We start from the raw sequence: 24,929 nt of genomic DNA on the forward strand, positions 1-24,929 counted from the left end.
TGCTTTAAACATTTTTGTTTAATCTAAAACATAAATTACAACAAATTTAGAAAATTTTAATTTTTGTAACATAGCATTTTAGCTCTTAATTTAAACTAATCAAAAGAAAGCTTTTTTAATACTTACTATTAGTTTGAGAAAAAACAACACGGTAAAAAGCAACCGATTTTTAGTCTTTTCATTTGTAAGCTTAATTTTCAAATAATTTATTTAAACAAAAAATAGTTTAAGATATGAAAAAATATTCTAGACGCTTTCCTTTAATTTTTTTGAAAATATTGATTCAGTAATATTTTTCTTAAAAATAAAGAACCTCAAGCCTGTAAAATTTAAGTAATATACTTATTAAACTACTTAGAAAATTTATATAAAACTATTATCTAAAGTTTGAAATTGGTTTTAACACAACTAAAAATCTAATAGTAACGACAAAACTTAATAATAACAAAACATACTGATTGTAAAACAGGCTGTAAACAATTCTCAATCAAGGAATACTCAAGCATTAACATTGTATGTATCTGACGTTGTTGTTAGTCAAATGACGTGTAGTTTCCTGTTTAAATAATAAAAAATAAGCATGAAAGCTTTGTGCTTTAAACTCTACACACAACTTTTACACGATTATCAAATAATATTTGATTTTTTAAAATGAAAATTATTTACATTTCATTTACACTTTTTTAGTTTTATAAACTTCCTTTGTTGTAAATTTCCTTAATTACTTATTACTTCACAAAATTATGCAGTTCTACATTGTTAAAAAAAAACAGCATAAAATCAAAGCTACACAACTTTTGTTTATTTATAAAACATTTTCTCTCTCCTTTAATGTTGTCTAGTTTTTAATAGAAATTCTTTTGTTTAATATTTTCTTATTTACTTATCACTTCACAAAGTTATGCAGTTCTACATCGTTAAAAAATAGCATGAAACCAAAGCTACACAACTTTTGTTTTCTTTTAGAACATTTTCTATCACTTTTAATGTTGTCTATTTCTAAAAGCACAGTAGACTACCGCTTAAGTACGCAAATTGAACCCAACCAAAAAGTGTGTACTTAGCACGGGTAGTGCGTGCTTTTTGACGACATCGTATAATATTAGATTTAGTTGTTTGTTTTCTTTCTTACAACTAGCCACCAAATAATTAAACCAAATAAACAAGTCTTTTTATTTTAAATAACATTTAATACATTATTCTAATCTGCAAAATTTTTTAATAGATTTTAAAATGTTTTTTTTTCTATAAAAAGTTTCTACATAATTAATACATACATTTAATATAGAAAGTCAATGTCAGTCAATGATATGAAAAAGAATATTAAGTCATATTTTTCATATTCTGTTTTGTTAGAGGAAAAGTACCAAACTACATTGTGTTTACCAAACATTTTCAAAACATCAATGTGTGTACATTTAAATTAAATTATGACTTAACTATGTTGTATTTGTGGGTTTTTTTAACTGTGTCATCTAGATTTATTTATTTTATAGCATTACAGCTCAAATATCATTACTCTTTTCACTTTTCTGCAACCACTACATAAATATGTGAAAATATGTTAAAGCAATTATTCAGGTTATTTGTTTATTTAAATTTGACATAAATATATAAAAAAATTATAAAAAATTTTTAAAAAATATATAAAAAATTTAGGATTTTTTTTCGTCTTTCTAGATAAGTGCGTACTTAAGGCGAGGTGCGTACCAAAAACAGTGCGTACTTAAGTGGTAGTCTACTGTAGTTAGTTTATGACAAAAAAAAAACTTTCAGTTTACAAGAATTGCACAAATCAAAAAGATCACAAAATAAAGTGATTAAGTTAAGTTTTTTGGAAAAAACATATGTTAAAAGTTTTATATTTAAAAAGTAAAATCTACTATAAAATGATGTAATATACCGTTTATATTGAAAGTTTATGAACTAAAAACAGGTTTATTTAGTTGCTAAAACTTTTTTCTAGCTTGTTCTGCATTTAAGTTAAATAATTAGTAAATAAATACACATAAGCGAAGTTTATGTACAAAATATATTTTTTCAATCGAAATTCTGAATGTTATGGTTGGTTCAGATTTTAGAAGTAAATAATTTTGCACGGATTACGTTTTTAAGCAAATGAAATTTTTGCGAAAAACATGTATTTACACATTTATTTTTCACGAGTGAGTAATTTAAATAATAATGTATTTTCAAAGTTGACTCTTTTGCACAACTTACTTATTGTAATATTATCTTCTATTAGTATTAACTTAGCTAGGTAAATATGAACTGTTTTTTAGCGATCTGTGTCAAGTGATTTGGTTCATTTCTTGTTTTAGTTTTATAAGCACCTTGTCACAAGATGATGGGAAAACTTTGAAATTAAAAAAGCTAAAATTTTTGTAGCACAAAAACAGTTATGACATAACTAAAAATTATTTAAATGTTCGTTAAATTCAATAAAAAATTATGAGAATTATCTTGTTATTAATCAATATCAATAACTTTATAAAAACACTTAAAGTAAAAAACATTACCATCGTTTAAATTCTCTCATAACTAGCTAACAAGATTTACTTGTGCTTAGAAGAATCAAAATGAAGTAAAAATATGAATACTTATACACAGTTCAGTTTGTTTGAAAAAAAATGTTACTCAGCTTGACACAATAATGTACACATTTGAAAGTTTTAGAACAATTTTAAAAATTATATTGAAGTTTTTGATTAAATCTAATAATTAAAATAAGTACTTTCGACTAACTCTACTTTATGACCAGTTACTATAATATTTTGATTTCAAAAGGTAAACAAGTTCAAGAGATACAGTATAACAGATAAAGTTAATATAGATACAGTATCTCTGGATTTGCATAACACCGTTGAAGTGTGTTAACTTGTTAGCACACAGAAACATATGTTAGTTTGATAAAGAAATATTACAGTAAAAGTTCGTTACTATATATTTCAATGAACTTGCTTAGCTAGAATCTTTGTTAGCAAACGATTAACTTTAAATTTTGAGTTTTCAATTTTTGTTTATATTCTGATAACTGTGTTACTATACATATCAACATGTTATGGTTACTGGTCATAAAAACAGTTAGTTTAAAAATACTTAAATTTAAAGTTCAATAGCATAAAAGCGTTCTTTAGGTATTAAATTATGACCAAAAACTTCAATATAAGTTTTTTAATTTTTCCTAAAGTTTTTGAATGTTTTTGTGTCAAGCTGAATAATTTTTTTTTTAAACAAACTGAATTTTGTATAAGTGTTCATATTTTTACTTCATTTATATTTTTCCAAGCACAAGTAAACCTTGTAAGCGATAAATGTAAGAGATTTAAAAAAACGATAATTTTTTTTTTACTTTTACTGTTTTTTTAAAGTAATCAGTATTAATTAATAACAAGATAATTCTCATTATTTTTGTTTTAACGTACAAAAAATGTAACTAATTTTTAGTAATGTCATAATTTTTTTTAGACAAAGTTTAACTGTATTAATTTCGAATTTATTCTTTGAACGCTCTATATTGTACATTTTGGATCTGCATAGCTCCGTTGAAGTGTGTTAACGGATGCATATCTTAGTTTAATATAGAAATAGTGCTGTGAATTTTTGTAACAAAAGTAATTGATAACTAGCTGTCTTCAAATGAAAAATAAAAAAACAGGCAAATATTTGTCTTTCATACTAATAAAAACCCTTACTTGTTCCTGGTAATAGCTGCAACTTGGTATTCATTATCCTAAAAACCATATTTGTCATTAAATTGGTAAGCGTATTGCCAAACAAATGTTTTTCTTAAGGTAACTGTTGAAGATAATGATTTTTTTCAAGCAGTTGAAGCTTCTACTTTTTGCACTTAACTTTATAAACCGAATGCATGAAATTCTAAACGTATCAGTTGCAACCGCTAAATTTACAAGAACTCAAACTATGGCAACCCTGCTAGAGCAAAAAAAATTAGCGTACGATGATTTTTTACCCAAAAAACAACCAATATAGTAGAAGTACGCTCAGTTTTTTTTCTAATTTAAATTATACAAAATCAGTATATATTTCTGCTATTAAATAAACTGTCACTATTTTACGTTAATAACTTTTTACGTTTACTTTTATACATACTATTTTGAGTAAAACTTTTTTTTAAATACTATGGCCCGCGAAATATTATTTGTTTAATCAATCTGATCCATGCCTCACAAAAATCTGCTGTTTCCTGGACTAATTATTATAATTAGTAATAAAAAATTAACATGAGATATTTATTTATCTGAAAATTTTTTTAATATCATATAAAAGACAATTAAGTGCGGACTTATAAATGTAAAACTCAATTTTTACAACTACGGAAAAAATAGAAACAAAGTACATTTTTTACAAGATTTTTTCTCAAACGCTTACATTTTTTGTTCTACCACAATACTAAATTAATGTTACTATCAAGCTTATGTTTAATTCTATCTTGATATATTTTTAAGTAAAACAACGTCTAACATTTAAAAGTTAATGCTGTTTAACATCAAAGAAATCAACTTTTATAATAGGTAAGAAAAGTACAAAAGTCAGCAAAGTAAGTTTAATGGGATCAAAAATTTGTATTTGTTTAAAATACATTATCGAACTTACAGGTTTGGTATTAAAGAAAAGTAAAAAAAAACGAAAAAAATATGAACTGCAATAGTAAAAATGTACTTTAAAAAAAGACATTTGAAACAAGTAATAAAAATTCAATGATTTTGACAAAAAAAAAAACAGTAAGAAAACTAAACTAATTTAAGCTACGGTTAAAGTATTTACAGAAAGTATTTGGTAAACAGAGTGCAAATGGTATAAAACTGCATAATTAATTTGAGGCACTGAAGTTTTGTTCATACAGGCAAAACTTTTTGAAGCTTTGTTAAACCCAACAAACTTTCTAAGTAGGTTATTTAAATTTACCTTTATCTTTGTTTAATATAAAGGATAAAATAAAACAAAATACATTAAGCACAGTTAAATGCATCTATATATCACATACTACTTAAAAAACTTAACACAAGCAAAACAAACAAAACTGAACAAATAGTAACTAAAATAATTTTAAACCAACATGTTTTATAATTAATGCCTAAAATTATCTTAAAAAGTTTCGAAATTTATCACCAATAAACATTTGATTGGCTCATCTTCTTGAGGACTGTGAATAAATTCAATTACAACAAAGAGTGCAAACAAAATAAATAAACAAACTTATAAAATAAATTGTCTTTCTCCTTTTTTTCTTTTAAAAACATAAATTTATTAGCTGAGAATTTATAACAAAAGTTTATAAGGTATGCACAAAGACATTCTGGAAAAAGTGATGGTACAATTTTCTTAGGCGTTTGTTAAGTTTTTAATGTTTTTGTGACAAAATTTATTGGCATGTACTATTTTTTCAAACTGAAAGAAAATGTATAAAAGTACATATGAAAAGCTCATTCACAGGTTTTAAAACGTTAAAATTGTTACAAACTGTTTAAAAATTTGGATCAATATCTTCAACATGGTCATGCCTCCTTCTAGTCTTGATAATCGATGACGGATGATCATCTGTTTCTTCCTCGTTAATCCGACCCAGATCCACGAACTGTTGCAAATGCGACTTCGTTGCTTGTCTGGTTGAAGTATTTATTTTTGTTAAAATTTCAGAAAAAATCTATTTGATCTTTTTCAAACAATTTCTTTAAGATAAGCTATTCAGAAAAAAAGAAAACAATAATAATAACAAAGTTGTTTTAATTATTAATAATTTTTTTATAAATTTTTATAAAATTTTATAAAAAGATCTCAAAGACTTTTATTATTTTAAAGAGAAAATATTTCTAGCTTGTGAAATTTTTTTGATACTTTACTTTAAATTAAAAATAATTAAATCTTATTAGGAAACAAGGAATTATTGCAAAACAATAAACAACTTGCATTGAATTTACAAGTATTATGATGTAGGACTCAAACTTAGATTTAGCTACTTAACAAAACAGGCTTACTGTTTATATGCTTTTACTTGATCGTAGAAATGTTCTTTGCTAAGATTCTTTAAAAATGTTTAAGGGAAAAATCCGTATAGATATAATTAAGTAGTAGTTTGTGGAAACTTCTTAGTTAAAAGGCAGTGTCTATTTTTATCTTAACTATAAAAGTTTTTACTACACAAAGTATTGAAAACTTTAAACTAAAGTTTACCACTAAATCATATAAGTACTTATTCTATTACCTATGAAATAAATAAAAAATTGAGATAATTAAGAGGGTTGATGCAAAGTGTTATGTTCATCTAAAAGACCGTTTCACTAGTTTACAAAAGTAAGTCAGATTTTCATTAGTTTATTAATAAAACAAAACATACGATTTAGATATACTTTTTTTACAGGCACACGTAAAAAACTTGTAAAAATTTTAGCAGACACACTGAAATGGTTTAAAATTAAAAAAAACTTTCAAAACAACAGTATAAGTACTTTTATTTATTGCCAACCTTTAATATTTTTTTTTTATTCTACACAAGAACTGCTACAAAGATTACATATGTATTCTAAGTCTAACTTGATTTTTGTCTTATCATGAGACATTTTAGTAATAAAAGCTTGAATTTTTTGTCTGAGTTTAATTAAAAATTAGTTGTTTAAAAACAATAGAAAAAAAATACTTAGCTCATATGGTTAGACATACACGAGAGCAAAATATCAAACTACAGAAAACAATTTCAGTAACCGTTAACAGATTTTCTACACAAGTTTTGGAGCAATATGGCGGCCTTGAGTTAAGAACGAAAAAAAAAACATTTTTCATTAGTTTACCAGCGCTGTAGTTAAACTTGAAACAACTTTTGACCGGCGCTTCTAGGTAGTCATCCTTCGAAACAAAAAATCTTATCCCTGTATCTAATTGTCAATACTCCGTTTCGGTCAAAATTTAATTTTGGGTGATTTTATTTTACGTTAACACACACAGGTGCAAAGTTTTTTTTAAATAGAGTGCGTTATTGGTGATTTTATACAAATAAGTTTATGTAACTTATAAATTCCCGAATTATTACTGATCACGCTTTATAGAGCCTCATAAAAGTATACTAAAAAACATATATGAATACAGTATATAAACAATTTTTTTGCTTTTTTACTTAATAAATAATTAACTAATGTAAAGAAAAAACGGTAAAGACTTTGATCATTAAAATTGCAAAAATAAAGTTCAATGTGCAGTTTTTTAAACAAAATTAAAAGCGACCATTTCGAATAACTCAATTGTTACGTCATCAAATTTCAACTCAACGATTCAGTTTTTCTCACACAAAACTTGGCGACCAACAAGGTTAAATAATGGTATAAAAATGTGTAAATTATTTTCTTTATTCATACTGCTGTCTTTTGCGAACGCTCAAGTCAAAAACGGAGACGAGGTCGAGCTGAAAGACAAGCCGGCCTACCTGGTGCTCCTCAAAATAAGAAAGAAAAACATTCACGCCAGCAAAGAAACGTCCGACGGAATCTGCGGCGGGATAATTTTAAACGAGTTCTGGGTCGCCACCGCCGCGCACTGCTTCGACTCCAGCAAGCACTTCCCCACGGACGAGCGCAGGCCGACGGAGAACGTGATGAGGTACGACATAGAGCAGGAGGTGACCGTGGTGGCGGGCGACGTCAACGAGAACAGGATCAAGCTGTTTTCCTCGAGGCAGGAGAGGAAGGCGGCGCTGTGGGTGCCGCACCACCAGTACGACAGCGACCCGTGGACCTACGCGTTCGACATCGCGCTGATGATGGTCGCCAAAAAGTTCAACTTCGACGCCCACGTGCACCCGGCGGTCGTGGCCGGTTTGTTCGAGCACAAGAGCGACGGCGACGCTTGCAAGGTTTACGGCTGGGGCCGGAGGACGAAGGGTGGAGAGCATGGCACGAACCGCAAGCTGACGGTCGGCACCGTCGAGTATGTTGGCAGCAACCAAAAATACATCAAGTTCGGCCCGAGTTCGGAGGTGGGCAGAGAGCAAGCGAGCGCCAAAGGAGACTCGGGGGGTCCGCTCGTTTGCGCGGGCAACGACGGCGACCCGCTGGTGTTCGGGCTCATCCAATCAGGAGACAGCCGTTGGGACTTGATGGGCACGGAGAAGGCGATAACGAGCAAAGCGACGAAGATAGAGCCGTACTTTGACTGGATCGAGCGCAACGTCAACCTGAGGACTCCCACGCAGCCGATGCAGGTCAGCTCGTCTTTGTTCGGCGGTCGATCTCACCTGAACTTCATCGCGCTCTTGTACTTTAGGCACGCCAAAAGCGCGAATTCGAACTTCCAGCTCAGGTGCCACGGAGCCGTGTTGTCGGAACGTTGGGTCGTGGCAGCGGCGAGCTGTTTGAGCGACCATCAAAACGAAGACGTCAAAGCCATCAAGGCGGTCGTCAACTTGAACTTGGAACAAAGGGCGCCGCCCGCTTCGCTCGGCAGAAACCCACCCATGCCCACTTTTGAAGCGAAACGGTGGTTCAAGCACTTTAACCCGCACCTGGGTTTCGACGACATCGCGCTCATCCACTTCAGCGGCATCAGCATCACCGACCCTTCCGACACCCGCGACGTCGCGCACTTCGCCGAGCTGCCGGCGCCGGGAAGCAAGCTTCCGACCGACCGCCGCCTCAAGCTGACCTACTGCCAGTTCGACGGGGACGACCACAAGGTGAACCGCGTCCACCCGGTCGCCCGCCCCGACTCCACGGCGCACAACCTGAAGCACGTCATCGTCGAAATCAAAAAACGCGAGGATCCGTGGCTGGTGGGCGTCAAGTCGGCCGAGGGCTTCACCCCCACGCAGGGCATCCTGCACTCGAGCGGCGGCAAGGTGCGCGGGGTGAAGCACCCGTCGCAGGCCTGCGGTCCCTTCGACAAGTGGAGGAAGTTTGTCGTGCTTCGGGGTGACAGCGTGAATTGGGCGAATAGTTGCATGGGGAAGAGCGAAAGGGAACTTGATGAAGCGGATGCTTATTGTCGGGCGAGTTCGGAGAAAAGTCATGATGAGGACGATGAGGGATATTGCGGTGAACCACCACGGGACAAGAAGCAAAAGTCGGAAAGTTTTTTGTGGCAAGTAATGAAGTTCTTCGTATAAAAAAAAAACTTCATAAACTAAAACTGGGCTAAAATAAATGTAAACTAAGATTCGCAATAAAATAAAACTCTAGAAACCCAGTGGTCGACACATAAACAAAAATGATATTTCATAGGGACTTATTAAAACCTCTAATTTAGTACTAACTGATCTTTAAAATTACTATAATCTAAAAAAAATGCAAACAGCAACTATTAGCTTGTGTAAATGAAATTGCAACTATAAGCTTGTGTGGCTTATATGTACTAAATAAGACCAATTTCTAAAAAGTTGTTTCACCTTCATTATTGCCTTAATAATCTTTGCAATAGCATAGTTTTAGGTTTAAATAATTTTCACTTTAAAACCACACTAAAACAAATTCCAACAACTATATAAGTTATTTAGCTCTATAGTTTGTAACTCACAATGTTATTATCTCTATTCAAATATGATGTTGAGCCAGATTTAAAAAGTTTTGTTTTGAAGTCTAGATTAAGACTAAACTAGTTTACGTTTCACCTATTATTTAAAAATTGAAACTTTTGAAAACAGATTCTTGTTAGTAACATCATAATGTAAACACTAGCTAGCTGTTAATTAAGTATTCAAATCAATTATTTTTAACTAAACAAAATCTAAGTAAATATACATAACAATAAGTTTCTATAGGTTAATAATTTCTCCGTTGGATACTAATAAAACTTTGTAGGACTTTACAAAAATATTTGCAAAACATAATTTAAGAGGAGTTAAAATCGAGTCACACCTGGTTAATTTCCAGTGGTTGAATTAAGAAATAAAGTTAAAACACACAGCAAAACTTAAAAAGTTATACAAAAACTCTTTACGGCATTCATTTGAATCTTCGCAAGACATATTAGTATGAACACGTTTTTTTTCAAACGCACAAACCAAAACTACAACTTTTAATAAGTAACCGTAGAATTCGTTTAATATTGATGTTTATCATTCATAAATAAATTGTTCAATGATTGTTTTTATGTATTAACAAGTGAGCATGAATTTATTCCTGTTTTTAATGCAGTTTTGTCCTTAAGTCATTTATAATTGACAACAACAGTTTCTTTTAAGCTTTGCGCAGCCTATTATAATTTACAAGTCAACTTTTTTTTGAAGTTGTTCGCGGGTCTGGTTATTAAAAATATTGTATTAATCATCCCTAAAGTATTATTTCAAAATAAAAATTACTTTTTTCAGTTTGAAATATTTTTTAAACCTTTTTTTCTATTCTAAATTAAACTAGAATTTATTTGCTTTGCTGTGTCTTTTAAAAAATTAAGGTTTGTAAATAAACTTCTTTATTTTAGTTGCTGTTGAATTTTTTAATTTAGATTTAATTGTTTTAGTAAGAAATAAATTTTAAATTAACTTGTCTTGAAAGAACATATATTATTGTTACACATACTTTGTTTGAGGCTATAGAGAAGTAAATCTTTTTTCTAAAATTAGTCTTATCTTTACATAAAAAACTAAGCTTTCAATTGCCTTTTCTTATTAACAATTCAAAGTAACTTTAGACATAAGAAATTGAAGTTAAAAATTCAATAGGTTCCTTATAGGCACAAACCAAAAGGCAAAAACAGACTATATCACTAAAATTCTATCACGTCCTGAAGTTTTTGAGCATTTGTTTTGAAACTTTCTCAGTCTAATTTTTAAGAAACTTTGAACAATTTGTAGGAACCATACTTTTTTCTTTTTTATTGATAAACAAAATATTTTTCTTGGTCATGTTTTTTTTATAAATCCCTTTCCTAAAAATTGTTTTCATATTGAAAATAACATTTCTTGAAAATTTAAAGTAAGTTAATTCAAAAATAATAAATAAAAAATATCTACAGAACTTTTTTCAAAATTAAAAAAAAGGGCCTAGAAGTTTTTTATTGAAATAAACTGTATCAGATTTATTTTACAAAAATTTTTATATCTTTAAAATTAACTGAACTCTTTTGTTTTGTAAAAAACTATCTCACGTTACACTTTTAAATAAAAACACATGTTTGTATTTGTAAAAAAATGTTGATACCCTGCTCCTATGGCCGTAATTTCTTAAGCTTTGCTGTGTAACTTTATTTTAAATAATAACTAGTGAAATACTAAAAGGCATAACTAAATTTCAACTGTTTTCTTTTTTTTTTTTTTTGATACTTTTACTTTACATGTAATTGTAGAACAAAAGATAGTTGTTCAATGAGATTTAGAATACTTATCCGAAAAATTTCTTATATTTTGATAACAGTAAATCATCACTTGAAAAAATTTAAAATTATAAAAACAATAAAAAACTACTCGTTTTTAACATAACTACTTGGAAAACTATTCTAGAAGTATGTAACGAGTAAAATATGCTTTTACATTTTAAATATTTAATCTATAAAAATTAGTATTTTTATAGAAGTAAATTTACTATGAAAATGTTTCATAGACATCATATATGATTAATATGTTTCATCAAATAATATTAAGTAATTTATACAATAAATAGAAGAAAATATTTTTTTTGGTCATAGTTCTTTTTACAAAAATTAGCTTCTTCTCCAAGTTATATGTAACATTAAAAATAACATTTTCTGTAAACCTGAAGCAAATAGATTTGAAATTAAGGAGGAAATAGATTTTATTTTATTTTTCAAAATTCTGAGTAAATTAGCCATAAAAATATTAATTCCATGCAGTTGTAGAGGATTTTTTACAAAACTGTTATATCTCAAAATATATTTTTTTTTGTTTTACAAAGAGCATCTTAATATATACATTAAGCTTTAAGTTAACAATCAATGTTAATTGTTATAGAAAAAGTTAAACCTCTTCTAGGATCATAACTTATTAAACTTTGCTGTGGGTTTTAACTCTATTTGATATTTTAAACTAGTGAAATGCTAAAAGCTTTTTTTTTCATACTTTAATTATATGTGTATACGTAGAAGAAGGGATAATTTTTCAATGAACTTTAAAACAGTATATTAGAAAAGTTGTACATAAGTTTTTTAATGGTAAATGTAGTATCATAGTTTATAAAAGTACATGTTATAAAAAACTACTGGCTTATAACTTTTTAGAACTAAAACTTATTTTAAAACTAATGGTAAAAAATATGATTCTGTGCTCTATAATACTTTCAGTTAAAACAAACTATTTTAATGAAGTAATTTTGTAATGAAAAAAATACTATACACTTTAAAAACAATCAGTACAAAGTATTTATTGTAACACACTTACCTGCGAGCAATATTTTTCACCGTTGGAAGCGCGAATACAACTTGGAAGACAATCATGACAACCAGTATGGAGTGAACCGCGTACTCCAGAGGCATTATGATGAGGCTGTCGAAAAACAGCAGCACCAGTATGAGGGGTGCCTGGGGAAGAATTGTCAGCAACAAAAATCCTGCTAACTCAGGTATCTGAAAAATAAAATTTTACTAATGTTTTACTGTCTTAAAAGTTTACATACGTTTATAGCAATATTATTTATGATTAAATTATTTTCTATACAGATTTGTTTTAAAGGTTTTTGGAAGCTTGGAAAAAAAATAGTTTATTGGATTAAGCTAAGGCAATTTAATATTTTCATTTATTTTTATTTTGTATAAAAAATAGGACATGAATTTTAATATACAATTAGTTGCATACATCCTACCCTTATTTCATAAACACTACACTTTTATAAAAACAAGATTAAGTATATTAAGTAACAAAAAACACCTTTTCAGTTATGTTTCCAACGTATCCGAGGTAGAGGCGAATAATTTCAATGAAGCTGAAAATGACAACAGCTGCGAGCACAACAACTTGCAGCTCGGTGGTGAGGTAGCTGTACTTGAGCACCAGCATCAGTATGGTGGACGCGAGCCAAAACGGGTAGAATATGGCGTTGAAAAATATGACTACTTGCAGTGGTAGGCTGGACAGAACAAGATTTTCTGTTGGTGGTAAATTGTTATCAATATAAAATTATTTTTAGAGTTTATAACACAAAATAAAAAATATGAAGTTATTTAATTTAACAAAATTTTCAACTGTCTACAATAACTTATCCTGTGTTGCGGCTAGTAATTTAGCAGATCTGGGAATCAGAGTCATGGTTTTATAAATAGATTTATACTTAGTTTTGGCAAGATAAAATCAGTTTCAAGAGCAATAGTCAACTTTAGATATATATAAACTGACTATATCTTGAATAGCAACCACACTAAATTTATTAGGGGATACTCTTAAAAAAAAAAAGACAAGTAAACTATCAAACATAAGCCGCACTAAATACTTTACCAAGTTGAAATTGATGTACTTTGTAAGTACTCAAAAACTTTAAACAAATATTTTGCAGGGTTAACTTTAAATTTAAAACCTTTAGGGCAGAAACATTTTTTATTTTGAAAATAATTAAAACTGAATTTTTTCATAAATTTTTTTAAATTTGTTGCTATTCTCATTTCAAATTAGTATTTATTAAACAATTATTTTAATAACCTTGAGCAAAAATAATTTTATATTTTTTTACATTTATTTAGTTTCACTAACAATAGACTTATCTGGTACATTAAGTAGAAAAAGTTAGTTTCAAAACTTACCAGGAGATTTTGTCAGCCTTTTGTCAAGTTCACTAACATCCTGAGCAAAAATCTTCTGCACAATGTTTGATAAGATGTCTTTCACTGATGGAACTGATTCAGCATTGTCACTTCCAGCATACAAGCTCATTGTGCTTTTGAACAAGTTTGTAAATTAAAATTATTTTAACAGCTTAATAAAAAACTATTCATTAACAAAAGAGTTCTAATAACTGTTTTTATAAATAAAAAGTTTAAAAACTTCCTTAATCAAATATATTTAATTACTTATATGTTTAAAAAAATATTGGAAGTAGAGCAGTTACTGTGAAAATAACAAAATTTAAATTATCTTCTGGGAAAAAAACTACAAAAAACTAGAGCTAAACCTTTTTAGAAAATACTTATGGTTATTATAAGTTGTTTACATTTGCTTAAAAATAACTTCATTTAAGATTACAGATATAAATTTTCTCAACAACCATCAAAAGCTTCTACATTTTGATGAAAATTTTGGTAATGACACAGTAAATATTTAACATAATATTTTTTATAATTTTTTATGATAAAGTTCTAAAAAGCTATTATAAAAGCAATTAAATTGTAATTAAAATTTTAAAAACATTTTTTTAAGAGGTACTGAACATTTTACAACCTAAGTTGATAATAGGGTTGCCACTATTTGAATCAAAAAAAGTGTCTTGAGTGACCAAAAACTTTCATGAGTAATCACAAGTCCTTTATAGAACTCTAAAAAAAAACCTTACAGTATCAATAAGAATACAATTCGTAAACAAAATTTATTATAAAATAACAAAATGTCGAAATATTATTCAAATAACAGTTTTTTTTTTGTTTTTTTGTTATAAAATTTTTATTTTTTAATTTTTTTAAAATTCTGTTCCGACAGAATTTTCTAAATACTGCAAGGAACATTTCCTGCAAATTTGAGGTAGTTATCTCAAAAAACGTAGGAGGAGATAGATTTTTAGTGATTTCTAGTTATTTGCCGTTTTAGTTTCCGCCTCCCATAAGGATCCTATTGTTGCCTCCGACTTTGACCGGCTATATCTCAAAAATTATTTTGAATTTTTTAAATCTGTAAAAAGCATCTTGTAGCTTAGTAAAAACTATATAAAATAAGATCAAAATCCAAAAAAGGGTGTTTACCCCCCCCCCCCCCCCCCTATGCCCTTAATATGTTTGTGTTATTTCTCAATTCTCATTAACTTTCAAACAATCTTAAAAACTTTTTAACATTTTAGTAGTTTCTGAAACATGCTGTTCAAAAATTAGAGGTTCTACAACATTTTCATAAAGGGGTAAACATAAAAACAAAATAACTTTCCTTCTATATATTTTTGAAAAACACAATTACTATTTATACAAATGAATTGGTATAAAGTGTAAATGTACTGTACTAAATTTAAATGTACTGTTAGCTAAAGTAACACGCTCCTCTTTGACTGATGTTTATTTCTTTGGGCATACATAAGTTTTTTCTTGCAATTAGAGCAGGACTAATATAACTACAACAATATGTTATGCAACAAATACTTCAAATTATTTTAATTTAATACAATAATTCATTGTTTAAATTTTAAGGAATGTTTCTTGCAATTTTTAAAAAATTCTGTTGCAAGAAAAAATTTAAAAAAATTTAAAATAATAAACAAAAAACTGTTTTTTAAGTTCATATTTTTTTTATTTGTTGCTGCAGATTTTTCTTAATATTGCGACAACCTTTCCTAAAGATTTGAGCTTTTATCTCAAAAAGCAGAGGAGAAAATATATTTTTAGTTAAATATTTTTTTTTTTTGGTTTTTGTTATCCATAAAGAACATATTGTTCTCTGAAGCTTTAATGTACTATACCTCAATAAACTAATTTCATTATTAAAAATATGTAAAAAGCAACTTGTAGCTTACTTAAAAATCTACAAATCAAGATCAAGTTGTAAAAAAAGTGATTACCCCCTCCCTCCTAAACCCTTTAAAAACTACTAAAACTTTAATTGAACTTTTAACCAATATTCTTTAAAATTTTGCTAATAGAAATTTGTTACTGCTAAATAAAACTCAAAGCTTTTAAGATATTAAAAATTTGAAAAGCTCAATATAACCTACAGGTTTAATCCATAAAAAGCAGAAAAGACTTAGTCACTAAAAATTTATCTCTTTACTTTACTTTCTTGGACAATACATTAAAAGGTAATCATGTGGTGTGAAACTCAAGAACCAAAAGGTTTTTTTGTGCACCAAGTCCTAGGACCAAATATTTTGAGCGCTGTTTTTGTCCTTCAAAAAATAATAATTAATGAAAAACTAATGTAACCAATCTTCTCCAAAAGTTTTTGTTAAAATTTCTTTTATGATTTCTTGGATTACTTTTCATATAGAACCTATATAACCTTTCAAGTTGGATTGTTTCAGGGTTGCCACTCATTAAGTCAAGAAAAACTACCTTAAGTCTTCATGAGTTTTTATTTTCAAATTGTTTAAAAAAATTTGCCTCTGGCACAAGCTACTTATAACTCTTGATGCTTATGCATTAGATGTGAACTAAACTTATCAGATATACTGTTTTTGCATATATAACATTAAAATTTAAATATGAGGGTGAAGAAAACTTTTTTTTTCACAAATTGATTAATTGTAATTTTGAAAAATGTGGATAACTTTAGTTACTATGTTAGTTAACTTTATATTTAAAAGAACATTGTTTAAATAACTTTTTTGAAATTTATTTAATTTTACCACATAAAGTTCTCACCTGCAGGAATTAGCTTACACAATTATAAATATTAACTTAAGATTTAAATAAAAATACAATGCAACTTCTAAGAATAGTGAAAAACTAACCACAACGTTATAAAAACTAAAATGTACTTCCAATCAATAAAAATCATGTTCTTGAAAAAAATAGTTATATAAAATAACAAAATTAAAAAAAAAATTAATATTTTCATTCTTGATCCAGAAAAAAATCTGTCCAGACATGACATATAAAATCTAACAACTATACTGAGATTTTCATAAAAAATTAAAACTGACCTGAGTCATCTTAGTTCTAAAATAAAAGTCAAACATCTTGAGTTTTCCTGAGTACCCTAAAAGTGTGGCAACCTGATTGTGGAAGTTATGGAATTTAAATCTCAAAAGCTCTGAAATTTATTATTCAGTAAAAATGTCTAATATAGTAATTAGAACTTCTTAAAATAATATCAATTTGCAAAAGAACAAGTTGTACTACACCTATGACTTTAAATTGACCTTGTATGGAATAGCACAGCACCAGTTAAGGCTTTTTATGATCAAAAGTTTTGACATCAGGAAATACACAATCACTCTGAGATCATGAGATGTTACTGATCAAAAACTTTTGATGGAGTTTTTTTTTTCATTGGGACCATTACGTCTTAGGTGGGCTGCCAATTGGAAAAAAATCATGTGATCAAGGTTTAAGCATAAATTGAAACTTTGTAGCTTTTTTTGAAATCTTGAAGAAATTTCACACAAGTGCTTTTTTACATTACAATTTAAATATGCATAAACTATCCAACTAAGTGATAACTGCCATCAATTTGAACCTAAAAATGGTTGCTATTAACCATAACTTTTTTTACTTGAGAAATGAAATGTTTTTGTTTTTTACATAATCTTTTTTTTTATAAACATATCTTTAACTTTAACAATTGGCAGTTTCAAACTTTACCCCTTGCCTTTGCAGTTTTTAGGCAAAGGTGAGTGTTTACATTGTGTGTAATTTTACCTGCCTCTTTAATATTCAAATTCAATTATGCTAAAACAAAACAAAATCAAAAACTACATTTAAAAAAAAACCTTAGTGACACAGTATTTAATAATATAATGTTAGCTAATAGTTTATAACACAATTTTAATAAGTAATAAAATTTTAGTATATTACATATGTTAAATTAGTATGCATTAATGTAAAAGCTCTAAGTAACTTAAATAGAAGATTATCTTTTGAATTTTTTGATCAGCATTGCAGTTGTTATGAAAAAAAGGTTTGTTGTTCAAAAATTTCAAATGCATACAATGTATTTGGCTAAAATGGAAATTACTGTTTAAAATATAGTTTTAATCGTTTGCTAACAAAAGATCCTAGTGAAACAAGTTCACTGGAATATAAATAAAAACAAATTATACAGTAACCTTCCTTTATTGTACCAACATATGTTTCTGTGTCTTAACGAATCAACACACTTCAACCGGGTTCTGTAAAAAATAATTACTGTAATAGTGTAATGTAAGAAAAGAAGCATAAAATAAATAGGTGTGTACATGTATTCATTAAAATTAAAACAAAACAAAATAATTTCTAAAAATTCTACAGTTTAATAGTTAATAATAGGTAAAATACTTAATGTTAAATCCGACTGTTATAAAACTATAAAATATTTGTAATTATTAAGTCTAAACTGAGTAAAGCAAACTTAAACACACAACAAAACAACAAATCATAATACAAACAAACCACTTACTTTAATGGAAAGATTAAACTGATTCAAATTTTAATGTTGTCAACGAATGAACAAAATACATCCAATAATTACGTCACAATGTGTATCAAGATTAAGACAGTTATTTAATTTGTATTATAAAGTTAGTTAATTTAGTCTTTATGTTTGGGAAAAAGTAAAGCATTTTAATATAAAAATGTAGTATGTAATCTATTTGGAATAAAAATGAAATCACTACCATTAATAAATGAATCAATAAAATTTAACAACGGTAAAGACAATAAAAGTCACAGGAACTTGATATAACGTGTGTTTTATATATTAAATGTTTGTAATGATTAAATGTAAAATATAATAAAATCGAAGTTAAGCTTCCTAATTGTACCTAACTTAGATTTTATTATATTTTACATTTAATCATAGCTTGCAACAGGAAGAAAATCTTAAAAACTCAATAATATAAAGATTTTATAAATGCTTACCTAAGTTTAAGTTTTTATTGAATTTTATAGCAAAGTTAAAAGATTTAAATAGTACATTGTTGCCACACACTCTAAGTATCCTGAATAACTTTAGGATATTTAAAGTGGTTTACAAAACTTATGAAACATATCAGTTTAATTCTTTAATCAAGGTTTGATAAATTACAAAAGGTTTTAAAATAAGTTTTATATGACTTTTTTGATCTAAGATTTAAAAGAATAAATTAACACTATTTATTTTAACAAGTGTATAGTTGTATTATTAATTCATAACAAGTTTAAAATAAAAGTTAATAGTTTATATTTGAAATCTTTGTGTTTAAATTTATTTATGTGTTTTACATTGTACCTGAAAAATATTGATGTTTAATACTCAAAGTTTGTGGTTATTTAACTAAGTTAATTTATTCAACAAATTTGTTTTTAGTAAGAAAATGTTTCATTCTTTTTAAGAGCTTAAATCTTTATGCTACTAAATAACATTTACAAAGACGTGTTCTCTTCATTTGTTTATGAATTATTTTTTACAACAATAAAGTAACTGTACATCTAAATTTCATCTAATGTTGTTACATTTTTTATTTTATGTCTCTTTTGTTTTTTATTTAACTCATAAAGTTTATGATTTTTATCTAAAAAAAGCAACAATTTTTGCAAATGTTTTCTGAATTGGAAAAACTGTGTTAAAAGTTATATATTTTAGGCCTATCAGTAATACTATTAAAATTAGATTCTTAGTTAATATTTTTATTCAAAATGAAAAGTTTTATAGGTTCGTAAAAGTTGCAACACATAAAGAGTTGTAAGGGGTCAAGAGCAGTACAAGTTGCCTTGTATTCAGTTATTCATTATACTTCGACAATCAATTTATTTTCAAATTTTTAACAAAACTGCACACTTTCATATAAATTAAAGGTAGTTTAAACTACTCTATATCCGTTATAAAATCATATCACGTTATTCTTGATTTTTTTTGCAGATTCGTAACTTTTTTGAGCTAGCTACGTCTCTGGTGTATAGTGATTTAAAAAAAAAACTTTAGTTTAGGCCTTAGTTAGATAAAAAAAATCTCTAAAGTAAAGTTATTCTAACGTAACTTTCAGAACTTGTATTCACTGATGAAATACCGCAAGAACTAAAGTAATCAATTTCAATGTCAAATTTATCTGTTGCAGTTTCAGTCAACTCGCATTCCGAAGCATATGCCACTCCGTTGGGGTTTGCTATACTCTGTAAGCCGTAATACTAAATCCGATGAATTGGCTCTTACATCAGTGCTTGCAACAGGTAAACTACCATCAGCAACCACATCAGCAACTACCATCAGCTACACATTTTGTCGTAGACATCAGCTTTAAAGTGACAAAAAAAACAGCAAAGTTAATAATTTCAAAAACACTTTCAATAAACTGTAGCCCTTTAAAAAATATTTTATGTGTATTAGAGTTTTCAGCTTCTAGCTTTTTTTTCGATAAAATAATTTTTACAAATACTTAAGAACTCTTAGTTTTATTCGTCATAACCTCCAAAAAAAGCTAAGCTTACTATATAGTGATATTGTTTTCACAAGTTGCAGCGATCGATGATTGACATTTTTAATCTGTTTATTTCATACTACTAAAGTTTAGTTACATAAGATTTTAGTACTCACAAACTTAAACCGTGTTATGATTTTTTTTTAACAAACCACCACTATTTCTACTATTTATTAATTTTTAGTTTTGTAAACTATAGAAAATTTACTATTACTATAACTATGTACTTGACAAGACGTTAAAAGGTATCCCTGGTGTGCAACTCGATAACCGAAAGGTTCTTCGTGCATCAGGTCCTAGAACCAAGTATTTTTAGCTTCTTTACTTTGTCGCTTAACAACAATTGCTTACCATTGCAGATAGAAAAAGTAGACAAAAGTAAAAAGATAAACACTAAGTACTTGATTATTAGCAGCAATACATCGTGATCAAGTTTTACTTTAATAATTGTATATGAAACATTTTTGTTAGAAAAGTTTTACTACAAATCTTTTGATAACATTTTGTTATTTAGTACTAATGTTTAGGTTTATTCCTACTTCTATAAAAAGGTCTACTTTGTTAGTATGTTTTAAAACTTTGTATTTAGTATTTAATGTGGTTTGTTTAATTTTCTAAACAAACACTTTCTCCACAAAAATTTTGATTAACTATAAAAAAAAATTCAGCTTTTACCATACTTTCGGAGACATTGAATAAAACTAAAATCTTTACTTTGTTTATATTTTATAAATTTCTTAAACTAAACTTATAAGCACAAAATCTCATACAGGATTAAGTTCAAAGGTATAACACAATAAATTTAATCTTAAACTTTTATTACATTAAGTACATCTCAGATGTGTTGTTGAAATTGAATCTGCTAGTTTTAAATATAACCTCGAAAACAATACAGTGATTTATACATCCGTACTTCCTGCTTAAAACAAAACCATTAAGAAAGCTAAATGTTCAAAGCTTGCTGTTGTTTATGACTGTTAAAGCTTAAAAATTCAAAATTGTTTAACATAATATTCTTAAATTACTAGCAACTTTAATACACTTTTGAGACTTTTATTTGCAGTTTACGTTTAAATTAGTTTAATTCAGTTTTCAAAAAAATTCAAATTTTTCTTGTTTTAGTCTTTTTATTCTGTTTATTTTCTAAACTAATTAACTTTAACACTTTGTTGCTGTGTAAAACATTAAATCTGTTACGAATTATTTTCTTATTTGTAAAAATTGTTTATGAAAAATTTATCATGTTTTGTTTTATGTAAATTTTCAATTGTAATTAGGTAAATACGAGCGTTGTCATTGGCTACAGACAAGCAAATATGTTCGTTGATAATTGATAAACTTTTAGATAGGGACTTAACTTGGCTTATAGCTTTTTTTATAAAGTTTCAAGGTTATCAAAAAACAAGTTAAAAAAAATATATGTTTAACATGTTAATACATATATGTACAATTTATTTTCTGCAAGGTTTTTTTAGAAATGACATAAACAGTACAATACTTAACAAGTAATATATACTTAACAAATTTATTAACTTTTTATGGATAGAAGATGAAACTATGCAAGCTTTTTTTATCCGTTGGATGTTCAAAGAAGTTTTCAGTTTAAACACAACTTTGATTGAAAGCTATTATTAGCTGCAATTTTTAACTTTAAAAAAAAAACTGTATCAAATAAAGATCAAAATAAATTATATAAAAAAGTATATCATCACACATTAATTAGTTTCATGACCACATTTCAAAACTATAATATTTCAACTTTCTTAGTAGTAATCAAATTTATAACAAACTTTACATAAAAGTTTTCTAGTATTTTTTTTAATATTTACATAATAACCTGAGTATATAAAAATACCTTAATATTGTTCTTAAGTGTTATACTTACAGCTAACACTTTAAGGTTACATGACAATTCAAATTCTAAAAAAAAAAGTTAAAAGGGCCTCCACTTAAATAGTATTATATATTAAGGAAATATAAAAAATATGTGTGTTGGTCTATTTGTTATTACAAGCCATTATTTTCTTTTTGTAAAATATTAAACATTTCTGAAGATACTAAAAAGTTTATAATAATTATTTATTTTTAACTTATATAGTAAAAATGCAATCAACGTAATTAATAATAATAAAGCAAAGAATAATTAACGATACATAAGTACTTCTAATTACAATGCAACTAAAAATCAATAAAACAGAGCAACAACTTATAAAACAATTTAAGAAAACAACAAAACAGTATAATCAAAATATTTATGTTAAACAACTTAGGTTTTCTTATCAAACCACAAATAGCTTCAAGTTTAATTAAATCCGAAATGTGAAAGCAATTTTTAACTATTTTATATTACTCTTTTAAAGTAATAAATGCTTCAAAAAGATCTTCTATTGCTGAACACTTAGTTAATAACCTTTATTATGCTAGTAATTACAATTTGAAAGGATTTAAAAAAATTTTCACATTTTGGATTTAATTAAACTTAAAGCTATTTGTATTTTGATAAGAAAACCTAAGTTGTTTAACATAAAGATTTTGATTATACTGTTTCGTTGTTTTCATAAATTGTTTTATAAGTTGTTGCTCTGTTTTATTAATTTTTAGTTGCATTGTAATTAGAAGTACTTATGTATCGTTGATTACTCTTAGATTTATTATTATTAATTATATTTATTTCTAATTTTATTTTAGTCGTATCAAAAACAAATATTTCATATTTCATAAAAAGATAAAAATGGCTTGTAGATATCAATAAGACAAACATACTTTTTTTTTCAAATAAATGCTACTATAAAATTTATGGCCGTTTAATTTTTTTTAGAATATGAATTGTCGGAATTTGAATTGTACGAATTTGAATTGTCGTGCAACCCATTTAACGGATTTTTTTTTTAATATTTGTTATAAGTTCAATCGATATTTACTAACGCCAAATTCTTTCTATATAAATCATTTTATACACATTAAGTTTTTACAATACATGTATATTATTAGTGTCAAACGTGAAGCTTTTAGTATTACGATTCTAAGCTAAGTAATTTGTATATTGAACGACAAAAAAGCGCTCAAAATGTTTGGTCCTAGGACTTGTTGCACCAAAAAACTTTCTGTTATCAAGTCGCACACCACCTAAATACCTTTTAACGTTATGGACTTTAAGCTGCAAGATAAACTTATTTTATCATTATTTAAACTTCTACTATACCTTTCCAGTTAAAATAATACAAGAGAAACTTATAAATATATTAAGCAACAAAATCTTGATTTAGAAATTTTCTGCTTACCAAAATAAAATTTTATTCTAATATGATATATTATCTATATGCTACCTTTTACAAAAACGTTTCAAACAGAAAATTCATTTTAACGAAATATTTATGTAAATTGATACAAATAAAAACTCTGCAAACTTATTAGTACTGTAATGCAATGGTAATGCATCCCTGATGTTAAGTCTTGAATATCAAAATGGAACTGTACAGCCAATTATAATAAGCACATTGCTAATCACTTATTATTATGCATAAAACTGCATTGATGATGTAATAAAAAGAGAAACACATTTTAGTTATTACTGGCTTGTGGGTAGCTTCAAATTTCCACTACTGTTTTTGAATTATTTGGAAATCATGCAACTAATTTGTATATTTGCTGAGTCAGCAAAATATTTTTGAAGTTTTTTCTCAATTTTTTTATATATTTATGCCCTTAATCCTAACCCACCTTACCCAAACATCAAAAAAATAAATCAAAAATTAAATCTTTATTATTAAAATTAAAAAAACAACAAATAAAAACCTTACAGCAAATATGCAAATTAGTTGCATGCTTTTCAAGTAATTCAAAAACAGTAGTGGAATTTTAAAGCTACCTCTGGCTTGCAACTACTTCTGTGTTGTTGGGTCACAGTTTTATATTTGGCTTGAAGCAGTGAAATCAGTTCACTTGTAGCTAGTTTGCTTTGAGTTTGTTACTTGTTAGGACACAAATCCCAAATTAGGATTTGAGTGTTGGAATCAGTTCACTTACAGCTTATTTGATTTGAATTTGTTACTTGTTTGTACACAAACTCAAGATTTTATTTTGAACAGTTGAATTTGAACTGAGCAGTTAGCTTCCAGTTCTAAATAAAATAGCATTTTTAACTGCCTATTTGTACAATTTTATTAGGGGCTTGTACTTTTGCTTTTACATTGCTAAGTTTTTTATATTTGACTTATTTGCTGATTTATACAAATTTGTTAGGACTAATACTTTACTATTTTTGGTAATTATCTAGCATGATGTTGCACCAATATCCAACTGAAGCTATATTGTATTCGATGTCTATTTTAACCTTAATTTTAGGCACAAGATATAAATTCTATAGTTATATAGATATAGTTAAATTTATATATCATATAGTATTAAATTTGAATTTAATTGCTATTATTTTGTATTATAAAGTGATTTAGTCAAAACAATAATTTATATGGAAAACAGTATTGTAAAATAAAAGGGATTAAATCTGTAAGGTCAAAAACAAAGTATATACCTTTAGATTTAGACTAAAAATATTAGCTTAAAACATTGATTTTTAGCTTAAAATTATATCAAATATAATTTAAGTTTGATGTTGGTGCGACATCATCCTAGGTATTTACCCTTTTTTTCTTATATTTTACTAATTTGTCAATTTTGTAGATTTGTATTTGTTTGTATTGAATTTCAAACTTAATAAATTCATTATCTTACATTGACTATATTTATTAGATTAAATTATCT

At 27.3% G+C, this 24,929-nt stretch overlaps 1 protein-coding gene across 1 annotated transcript; it reads right to left on the reverse strand.

The window, feature by feature from the left end:
• Positions 1-5,123: 5,123 nt before the first annotated feature.
• On the reverse strand, positions 5,124-13,816 carry LOC145839095 (transmembrane protein 17-like). Its single transcript, XM_082946704.1, has 4 exons — positions 13,687-13,816; positions 12,821-13,038; positions 12,335-12,519; positions 5,124-5,627 (listed from the first exon to the last, which is right to left on the reverse strand). Exons 1-4 carry the CDS (start codon positions 13,814-13,816, stop codon positions 5,489-5,491), a joined length of 672 nt encoding a protein of 223 aa, XP_082802830.1. The 3' UTR covers positions 5,124-5,488.
• Between the last annotated feature and the right edge of the window lie 11,113 nt (positions 13,817-24,929).

The sequence above is a fragment of the Thalia democratica genome, chromosome 6 (assembly GCF_965202585.1).
Source record: "Thalia democratica chromosome 6, ktThaDemo2.hap1.1, whole genome shotgun sequence".
Taxonomy (NCBI): domain Eukaryota; kingdom Metazoa; phylum Chordata; class Thaliacea; order Salpida; family Salpidae; genus Thalia; species Thalia democratica.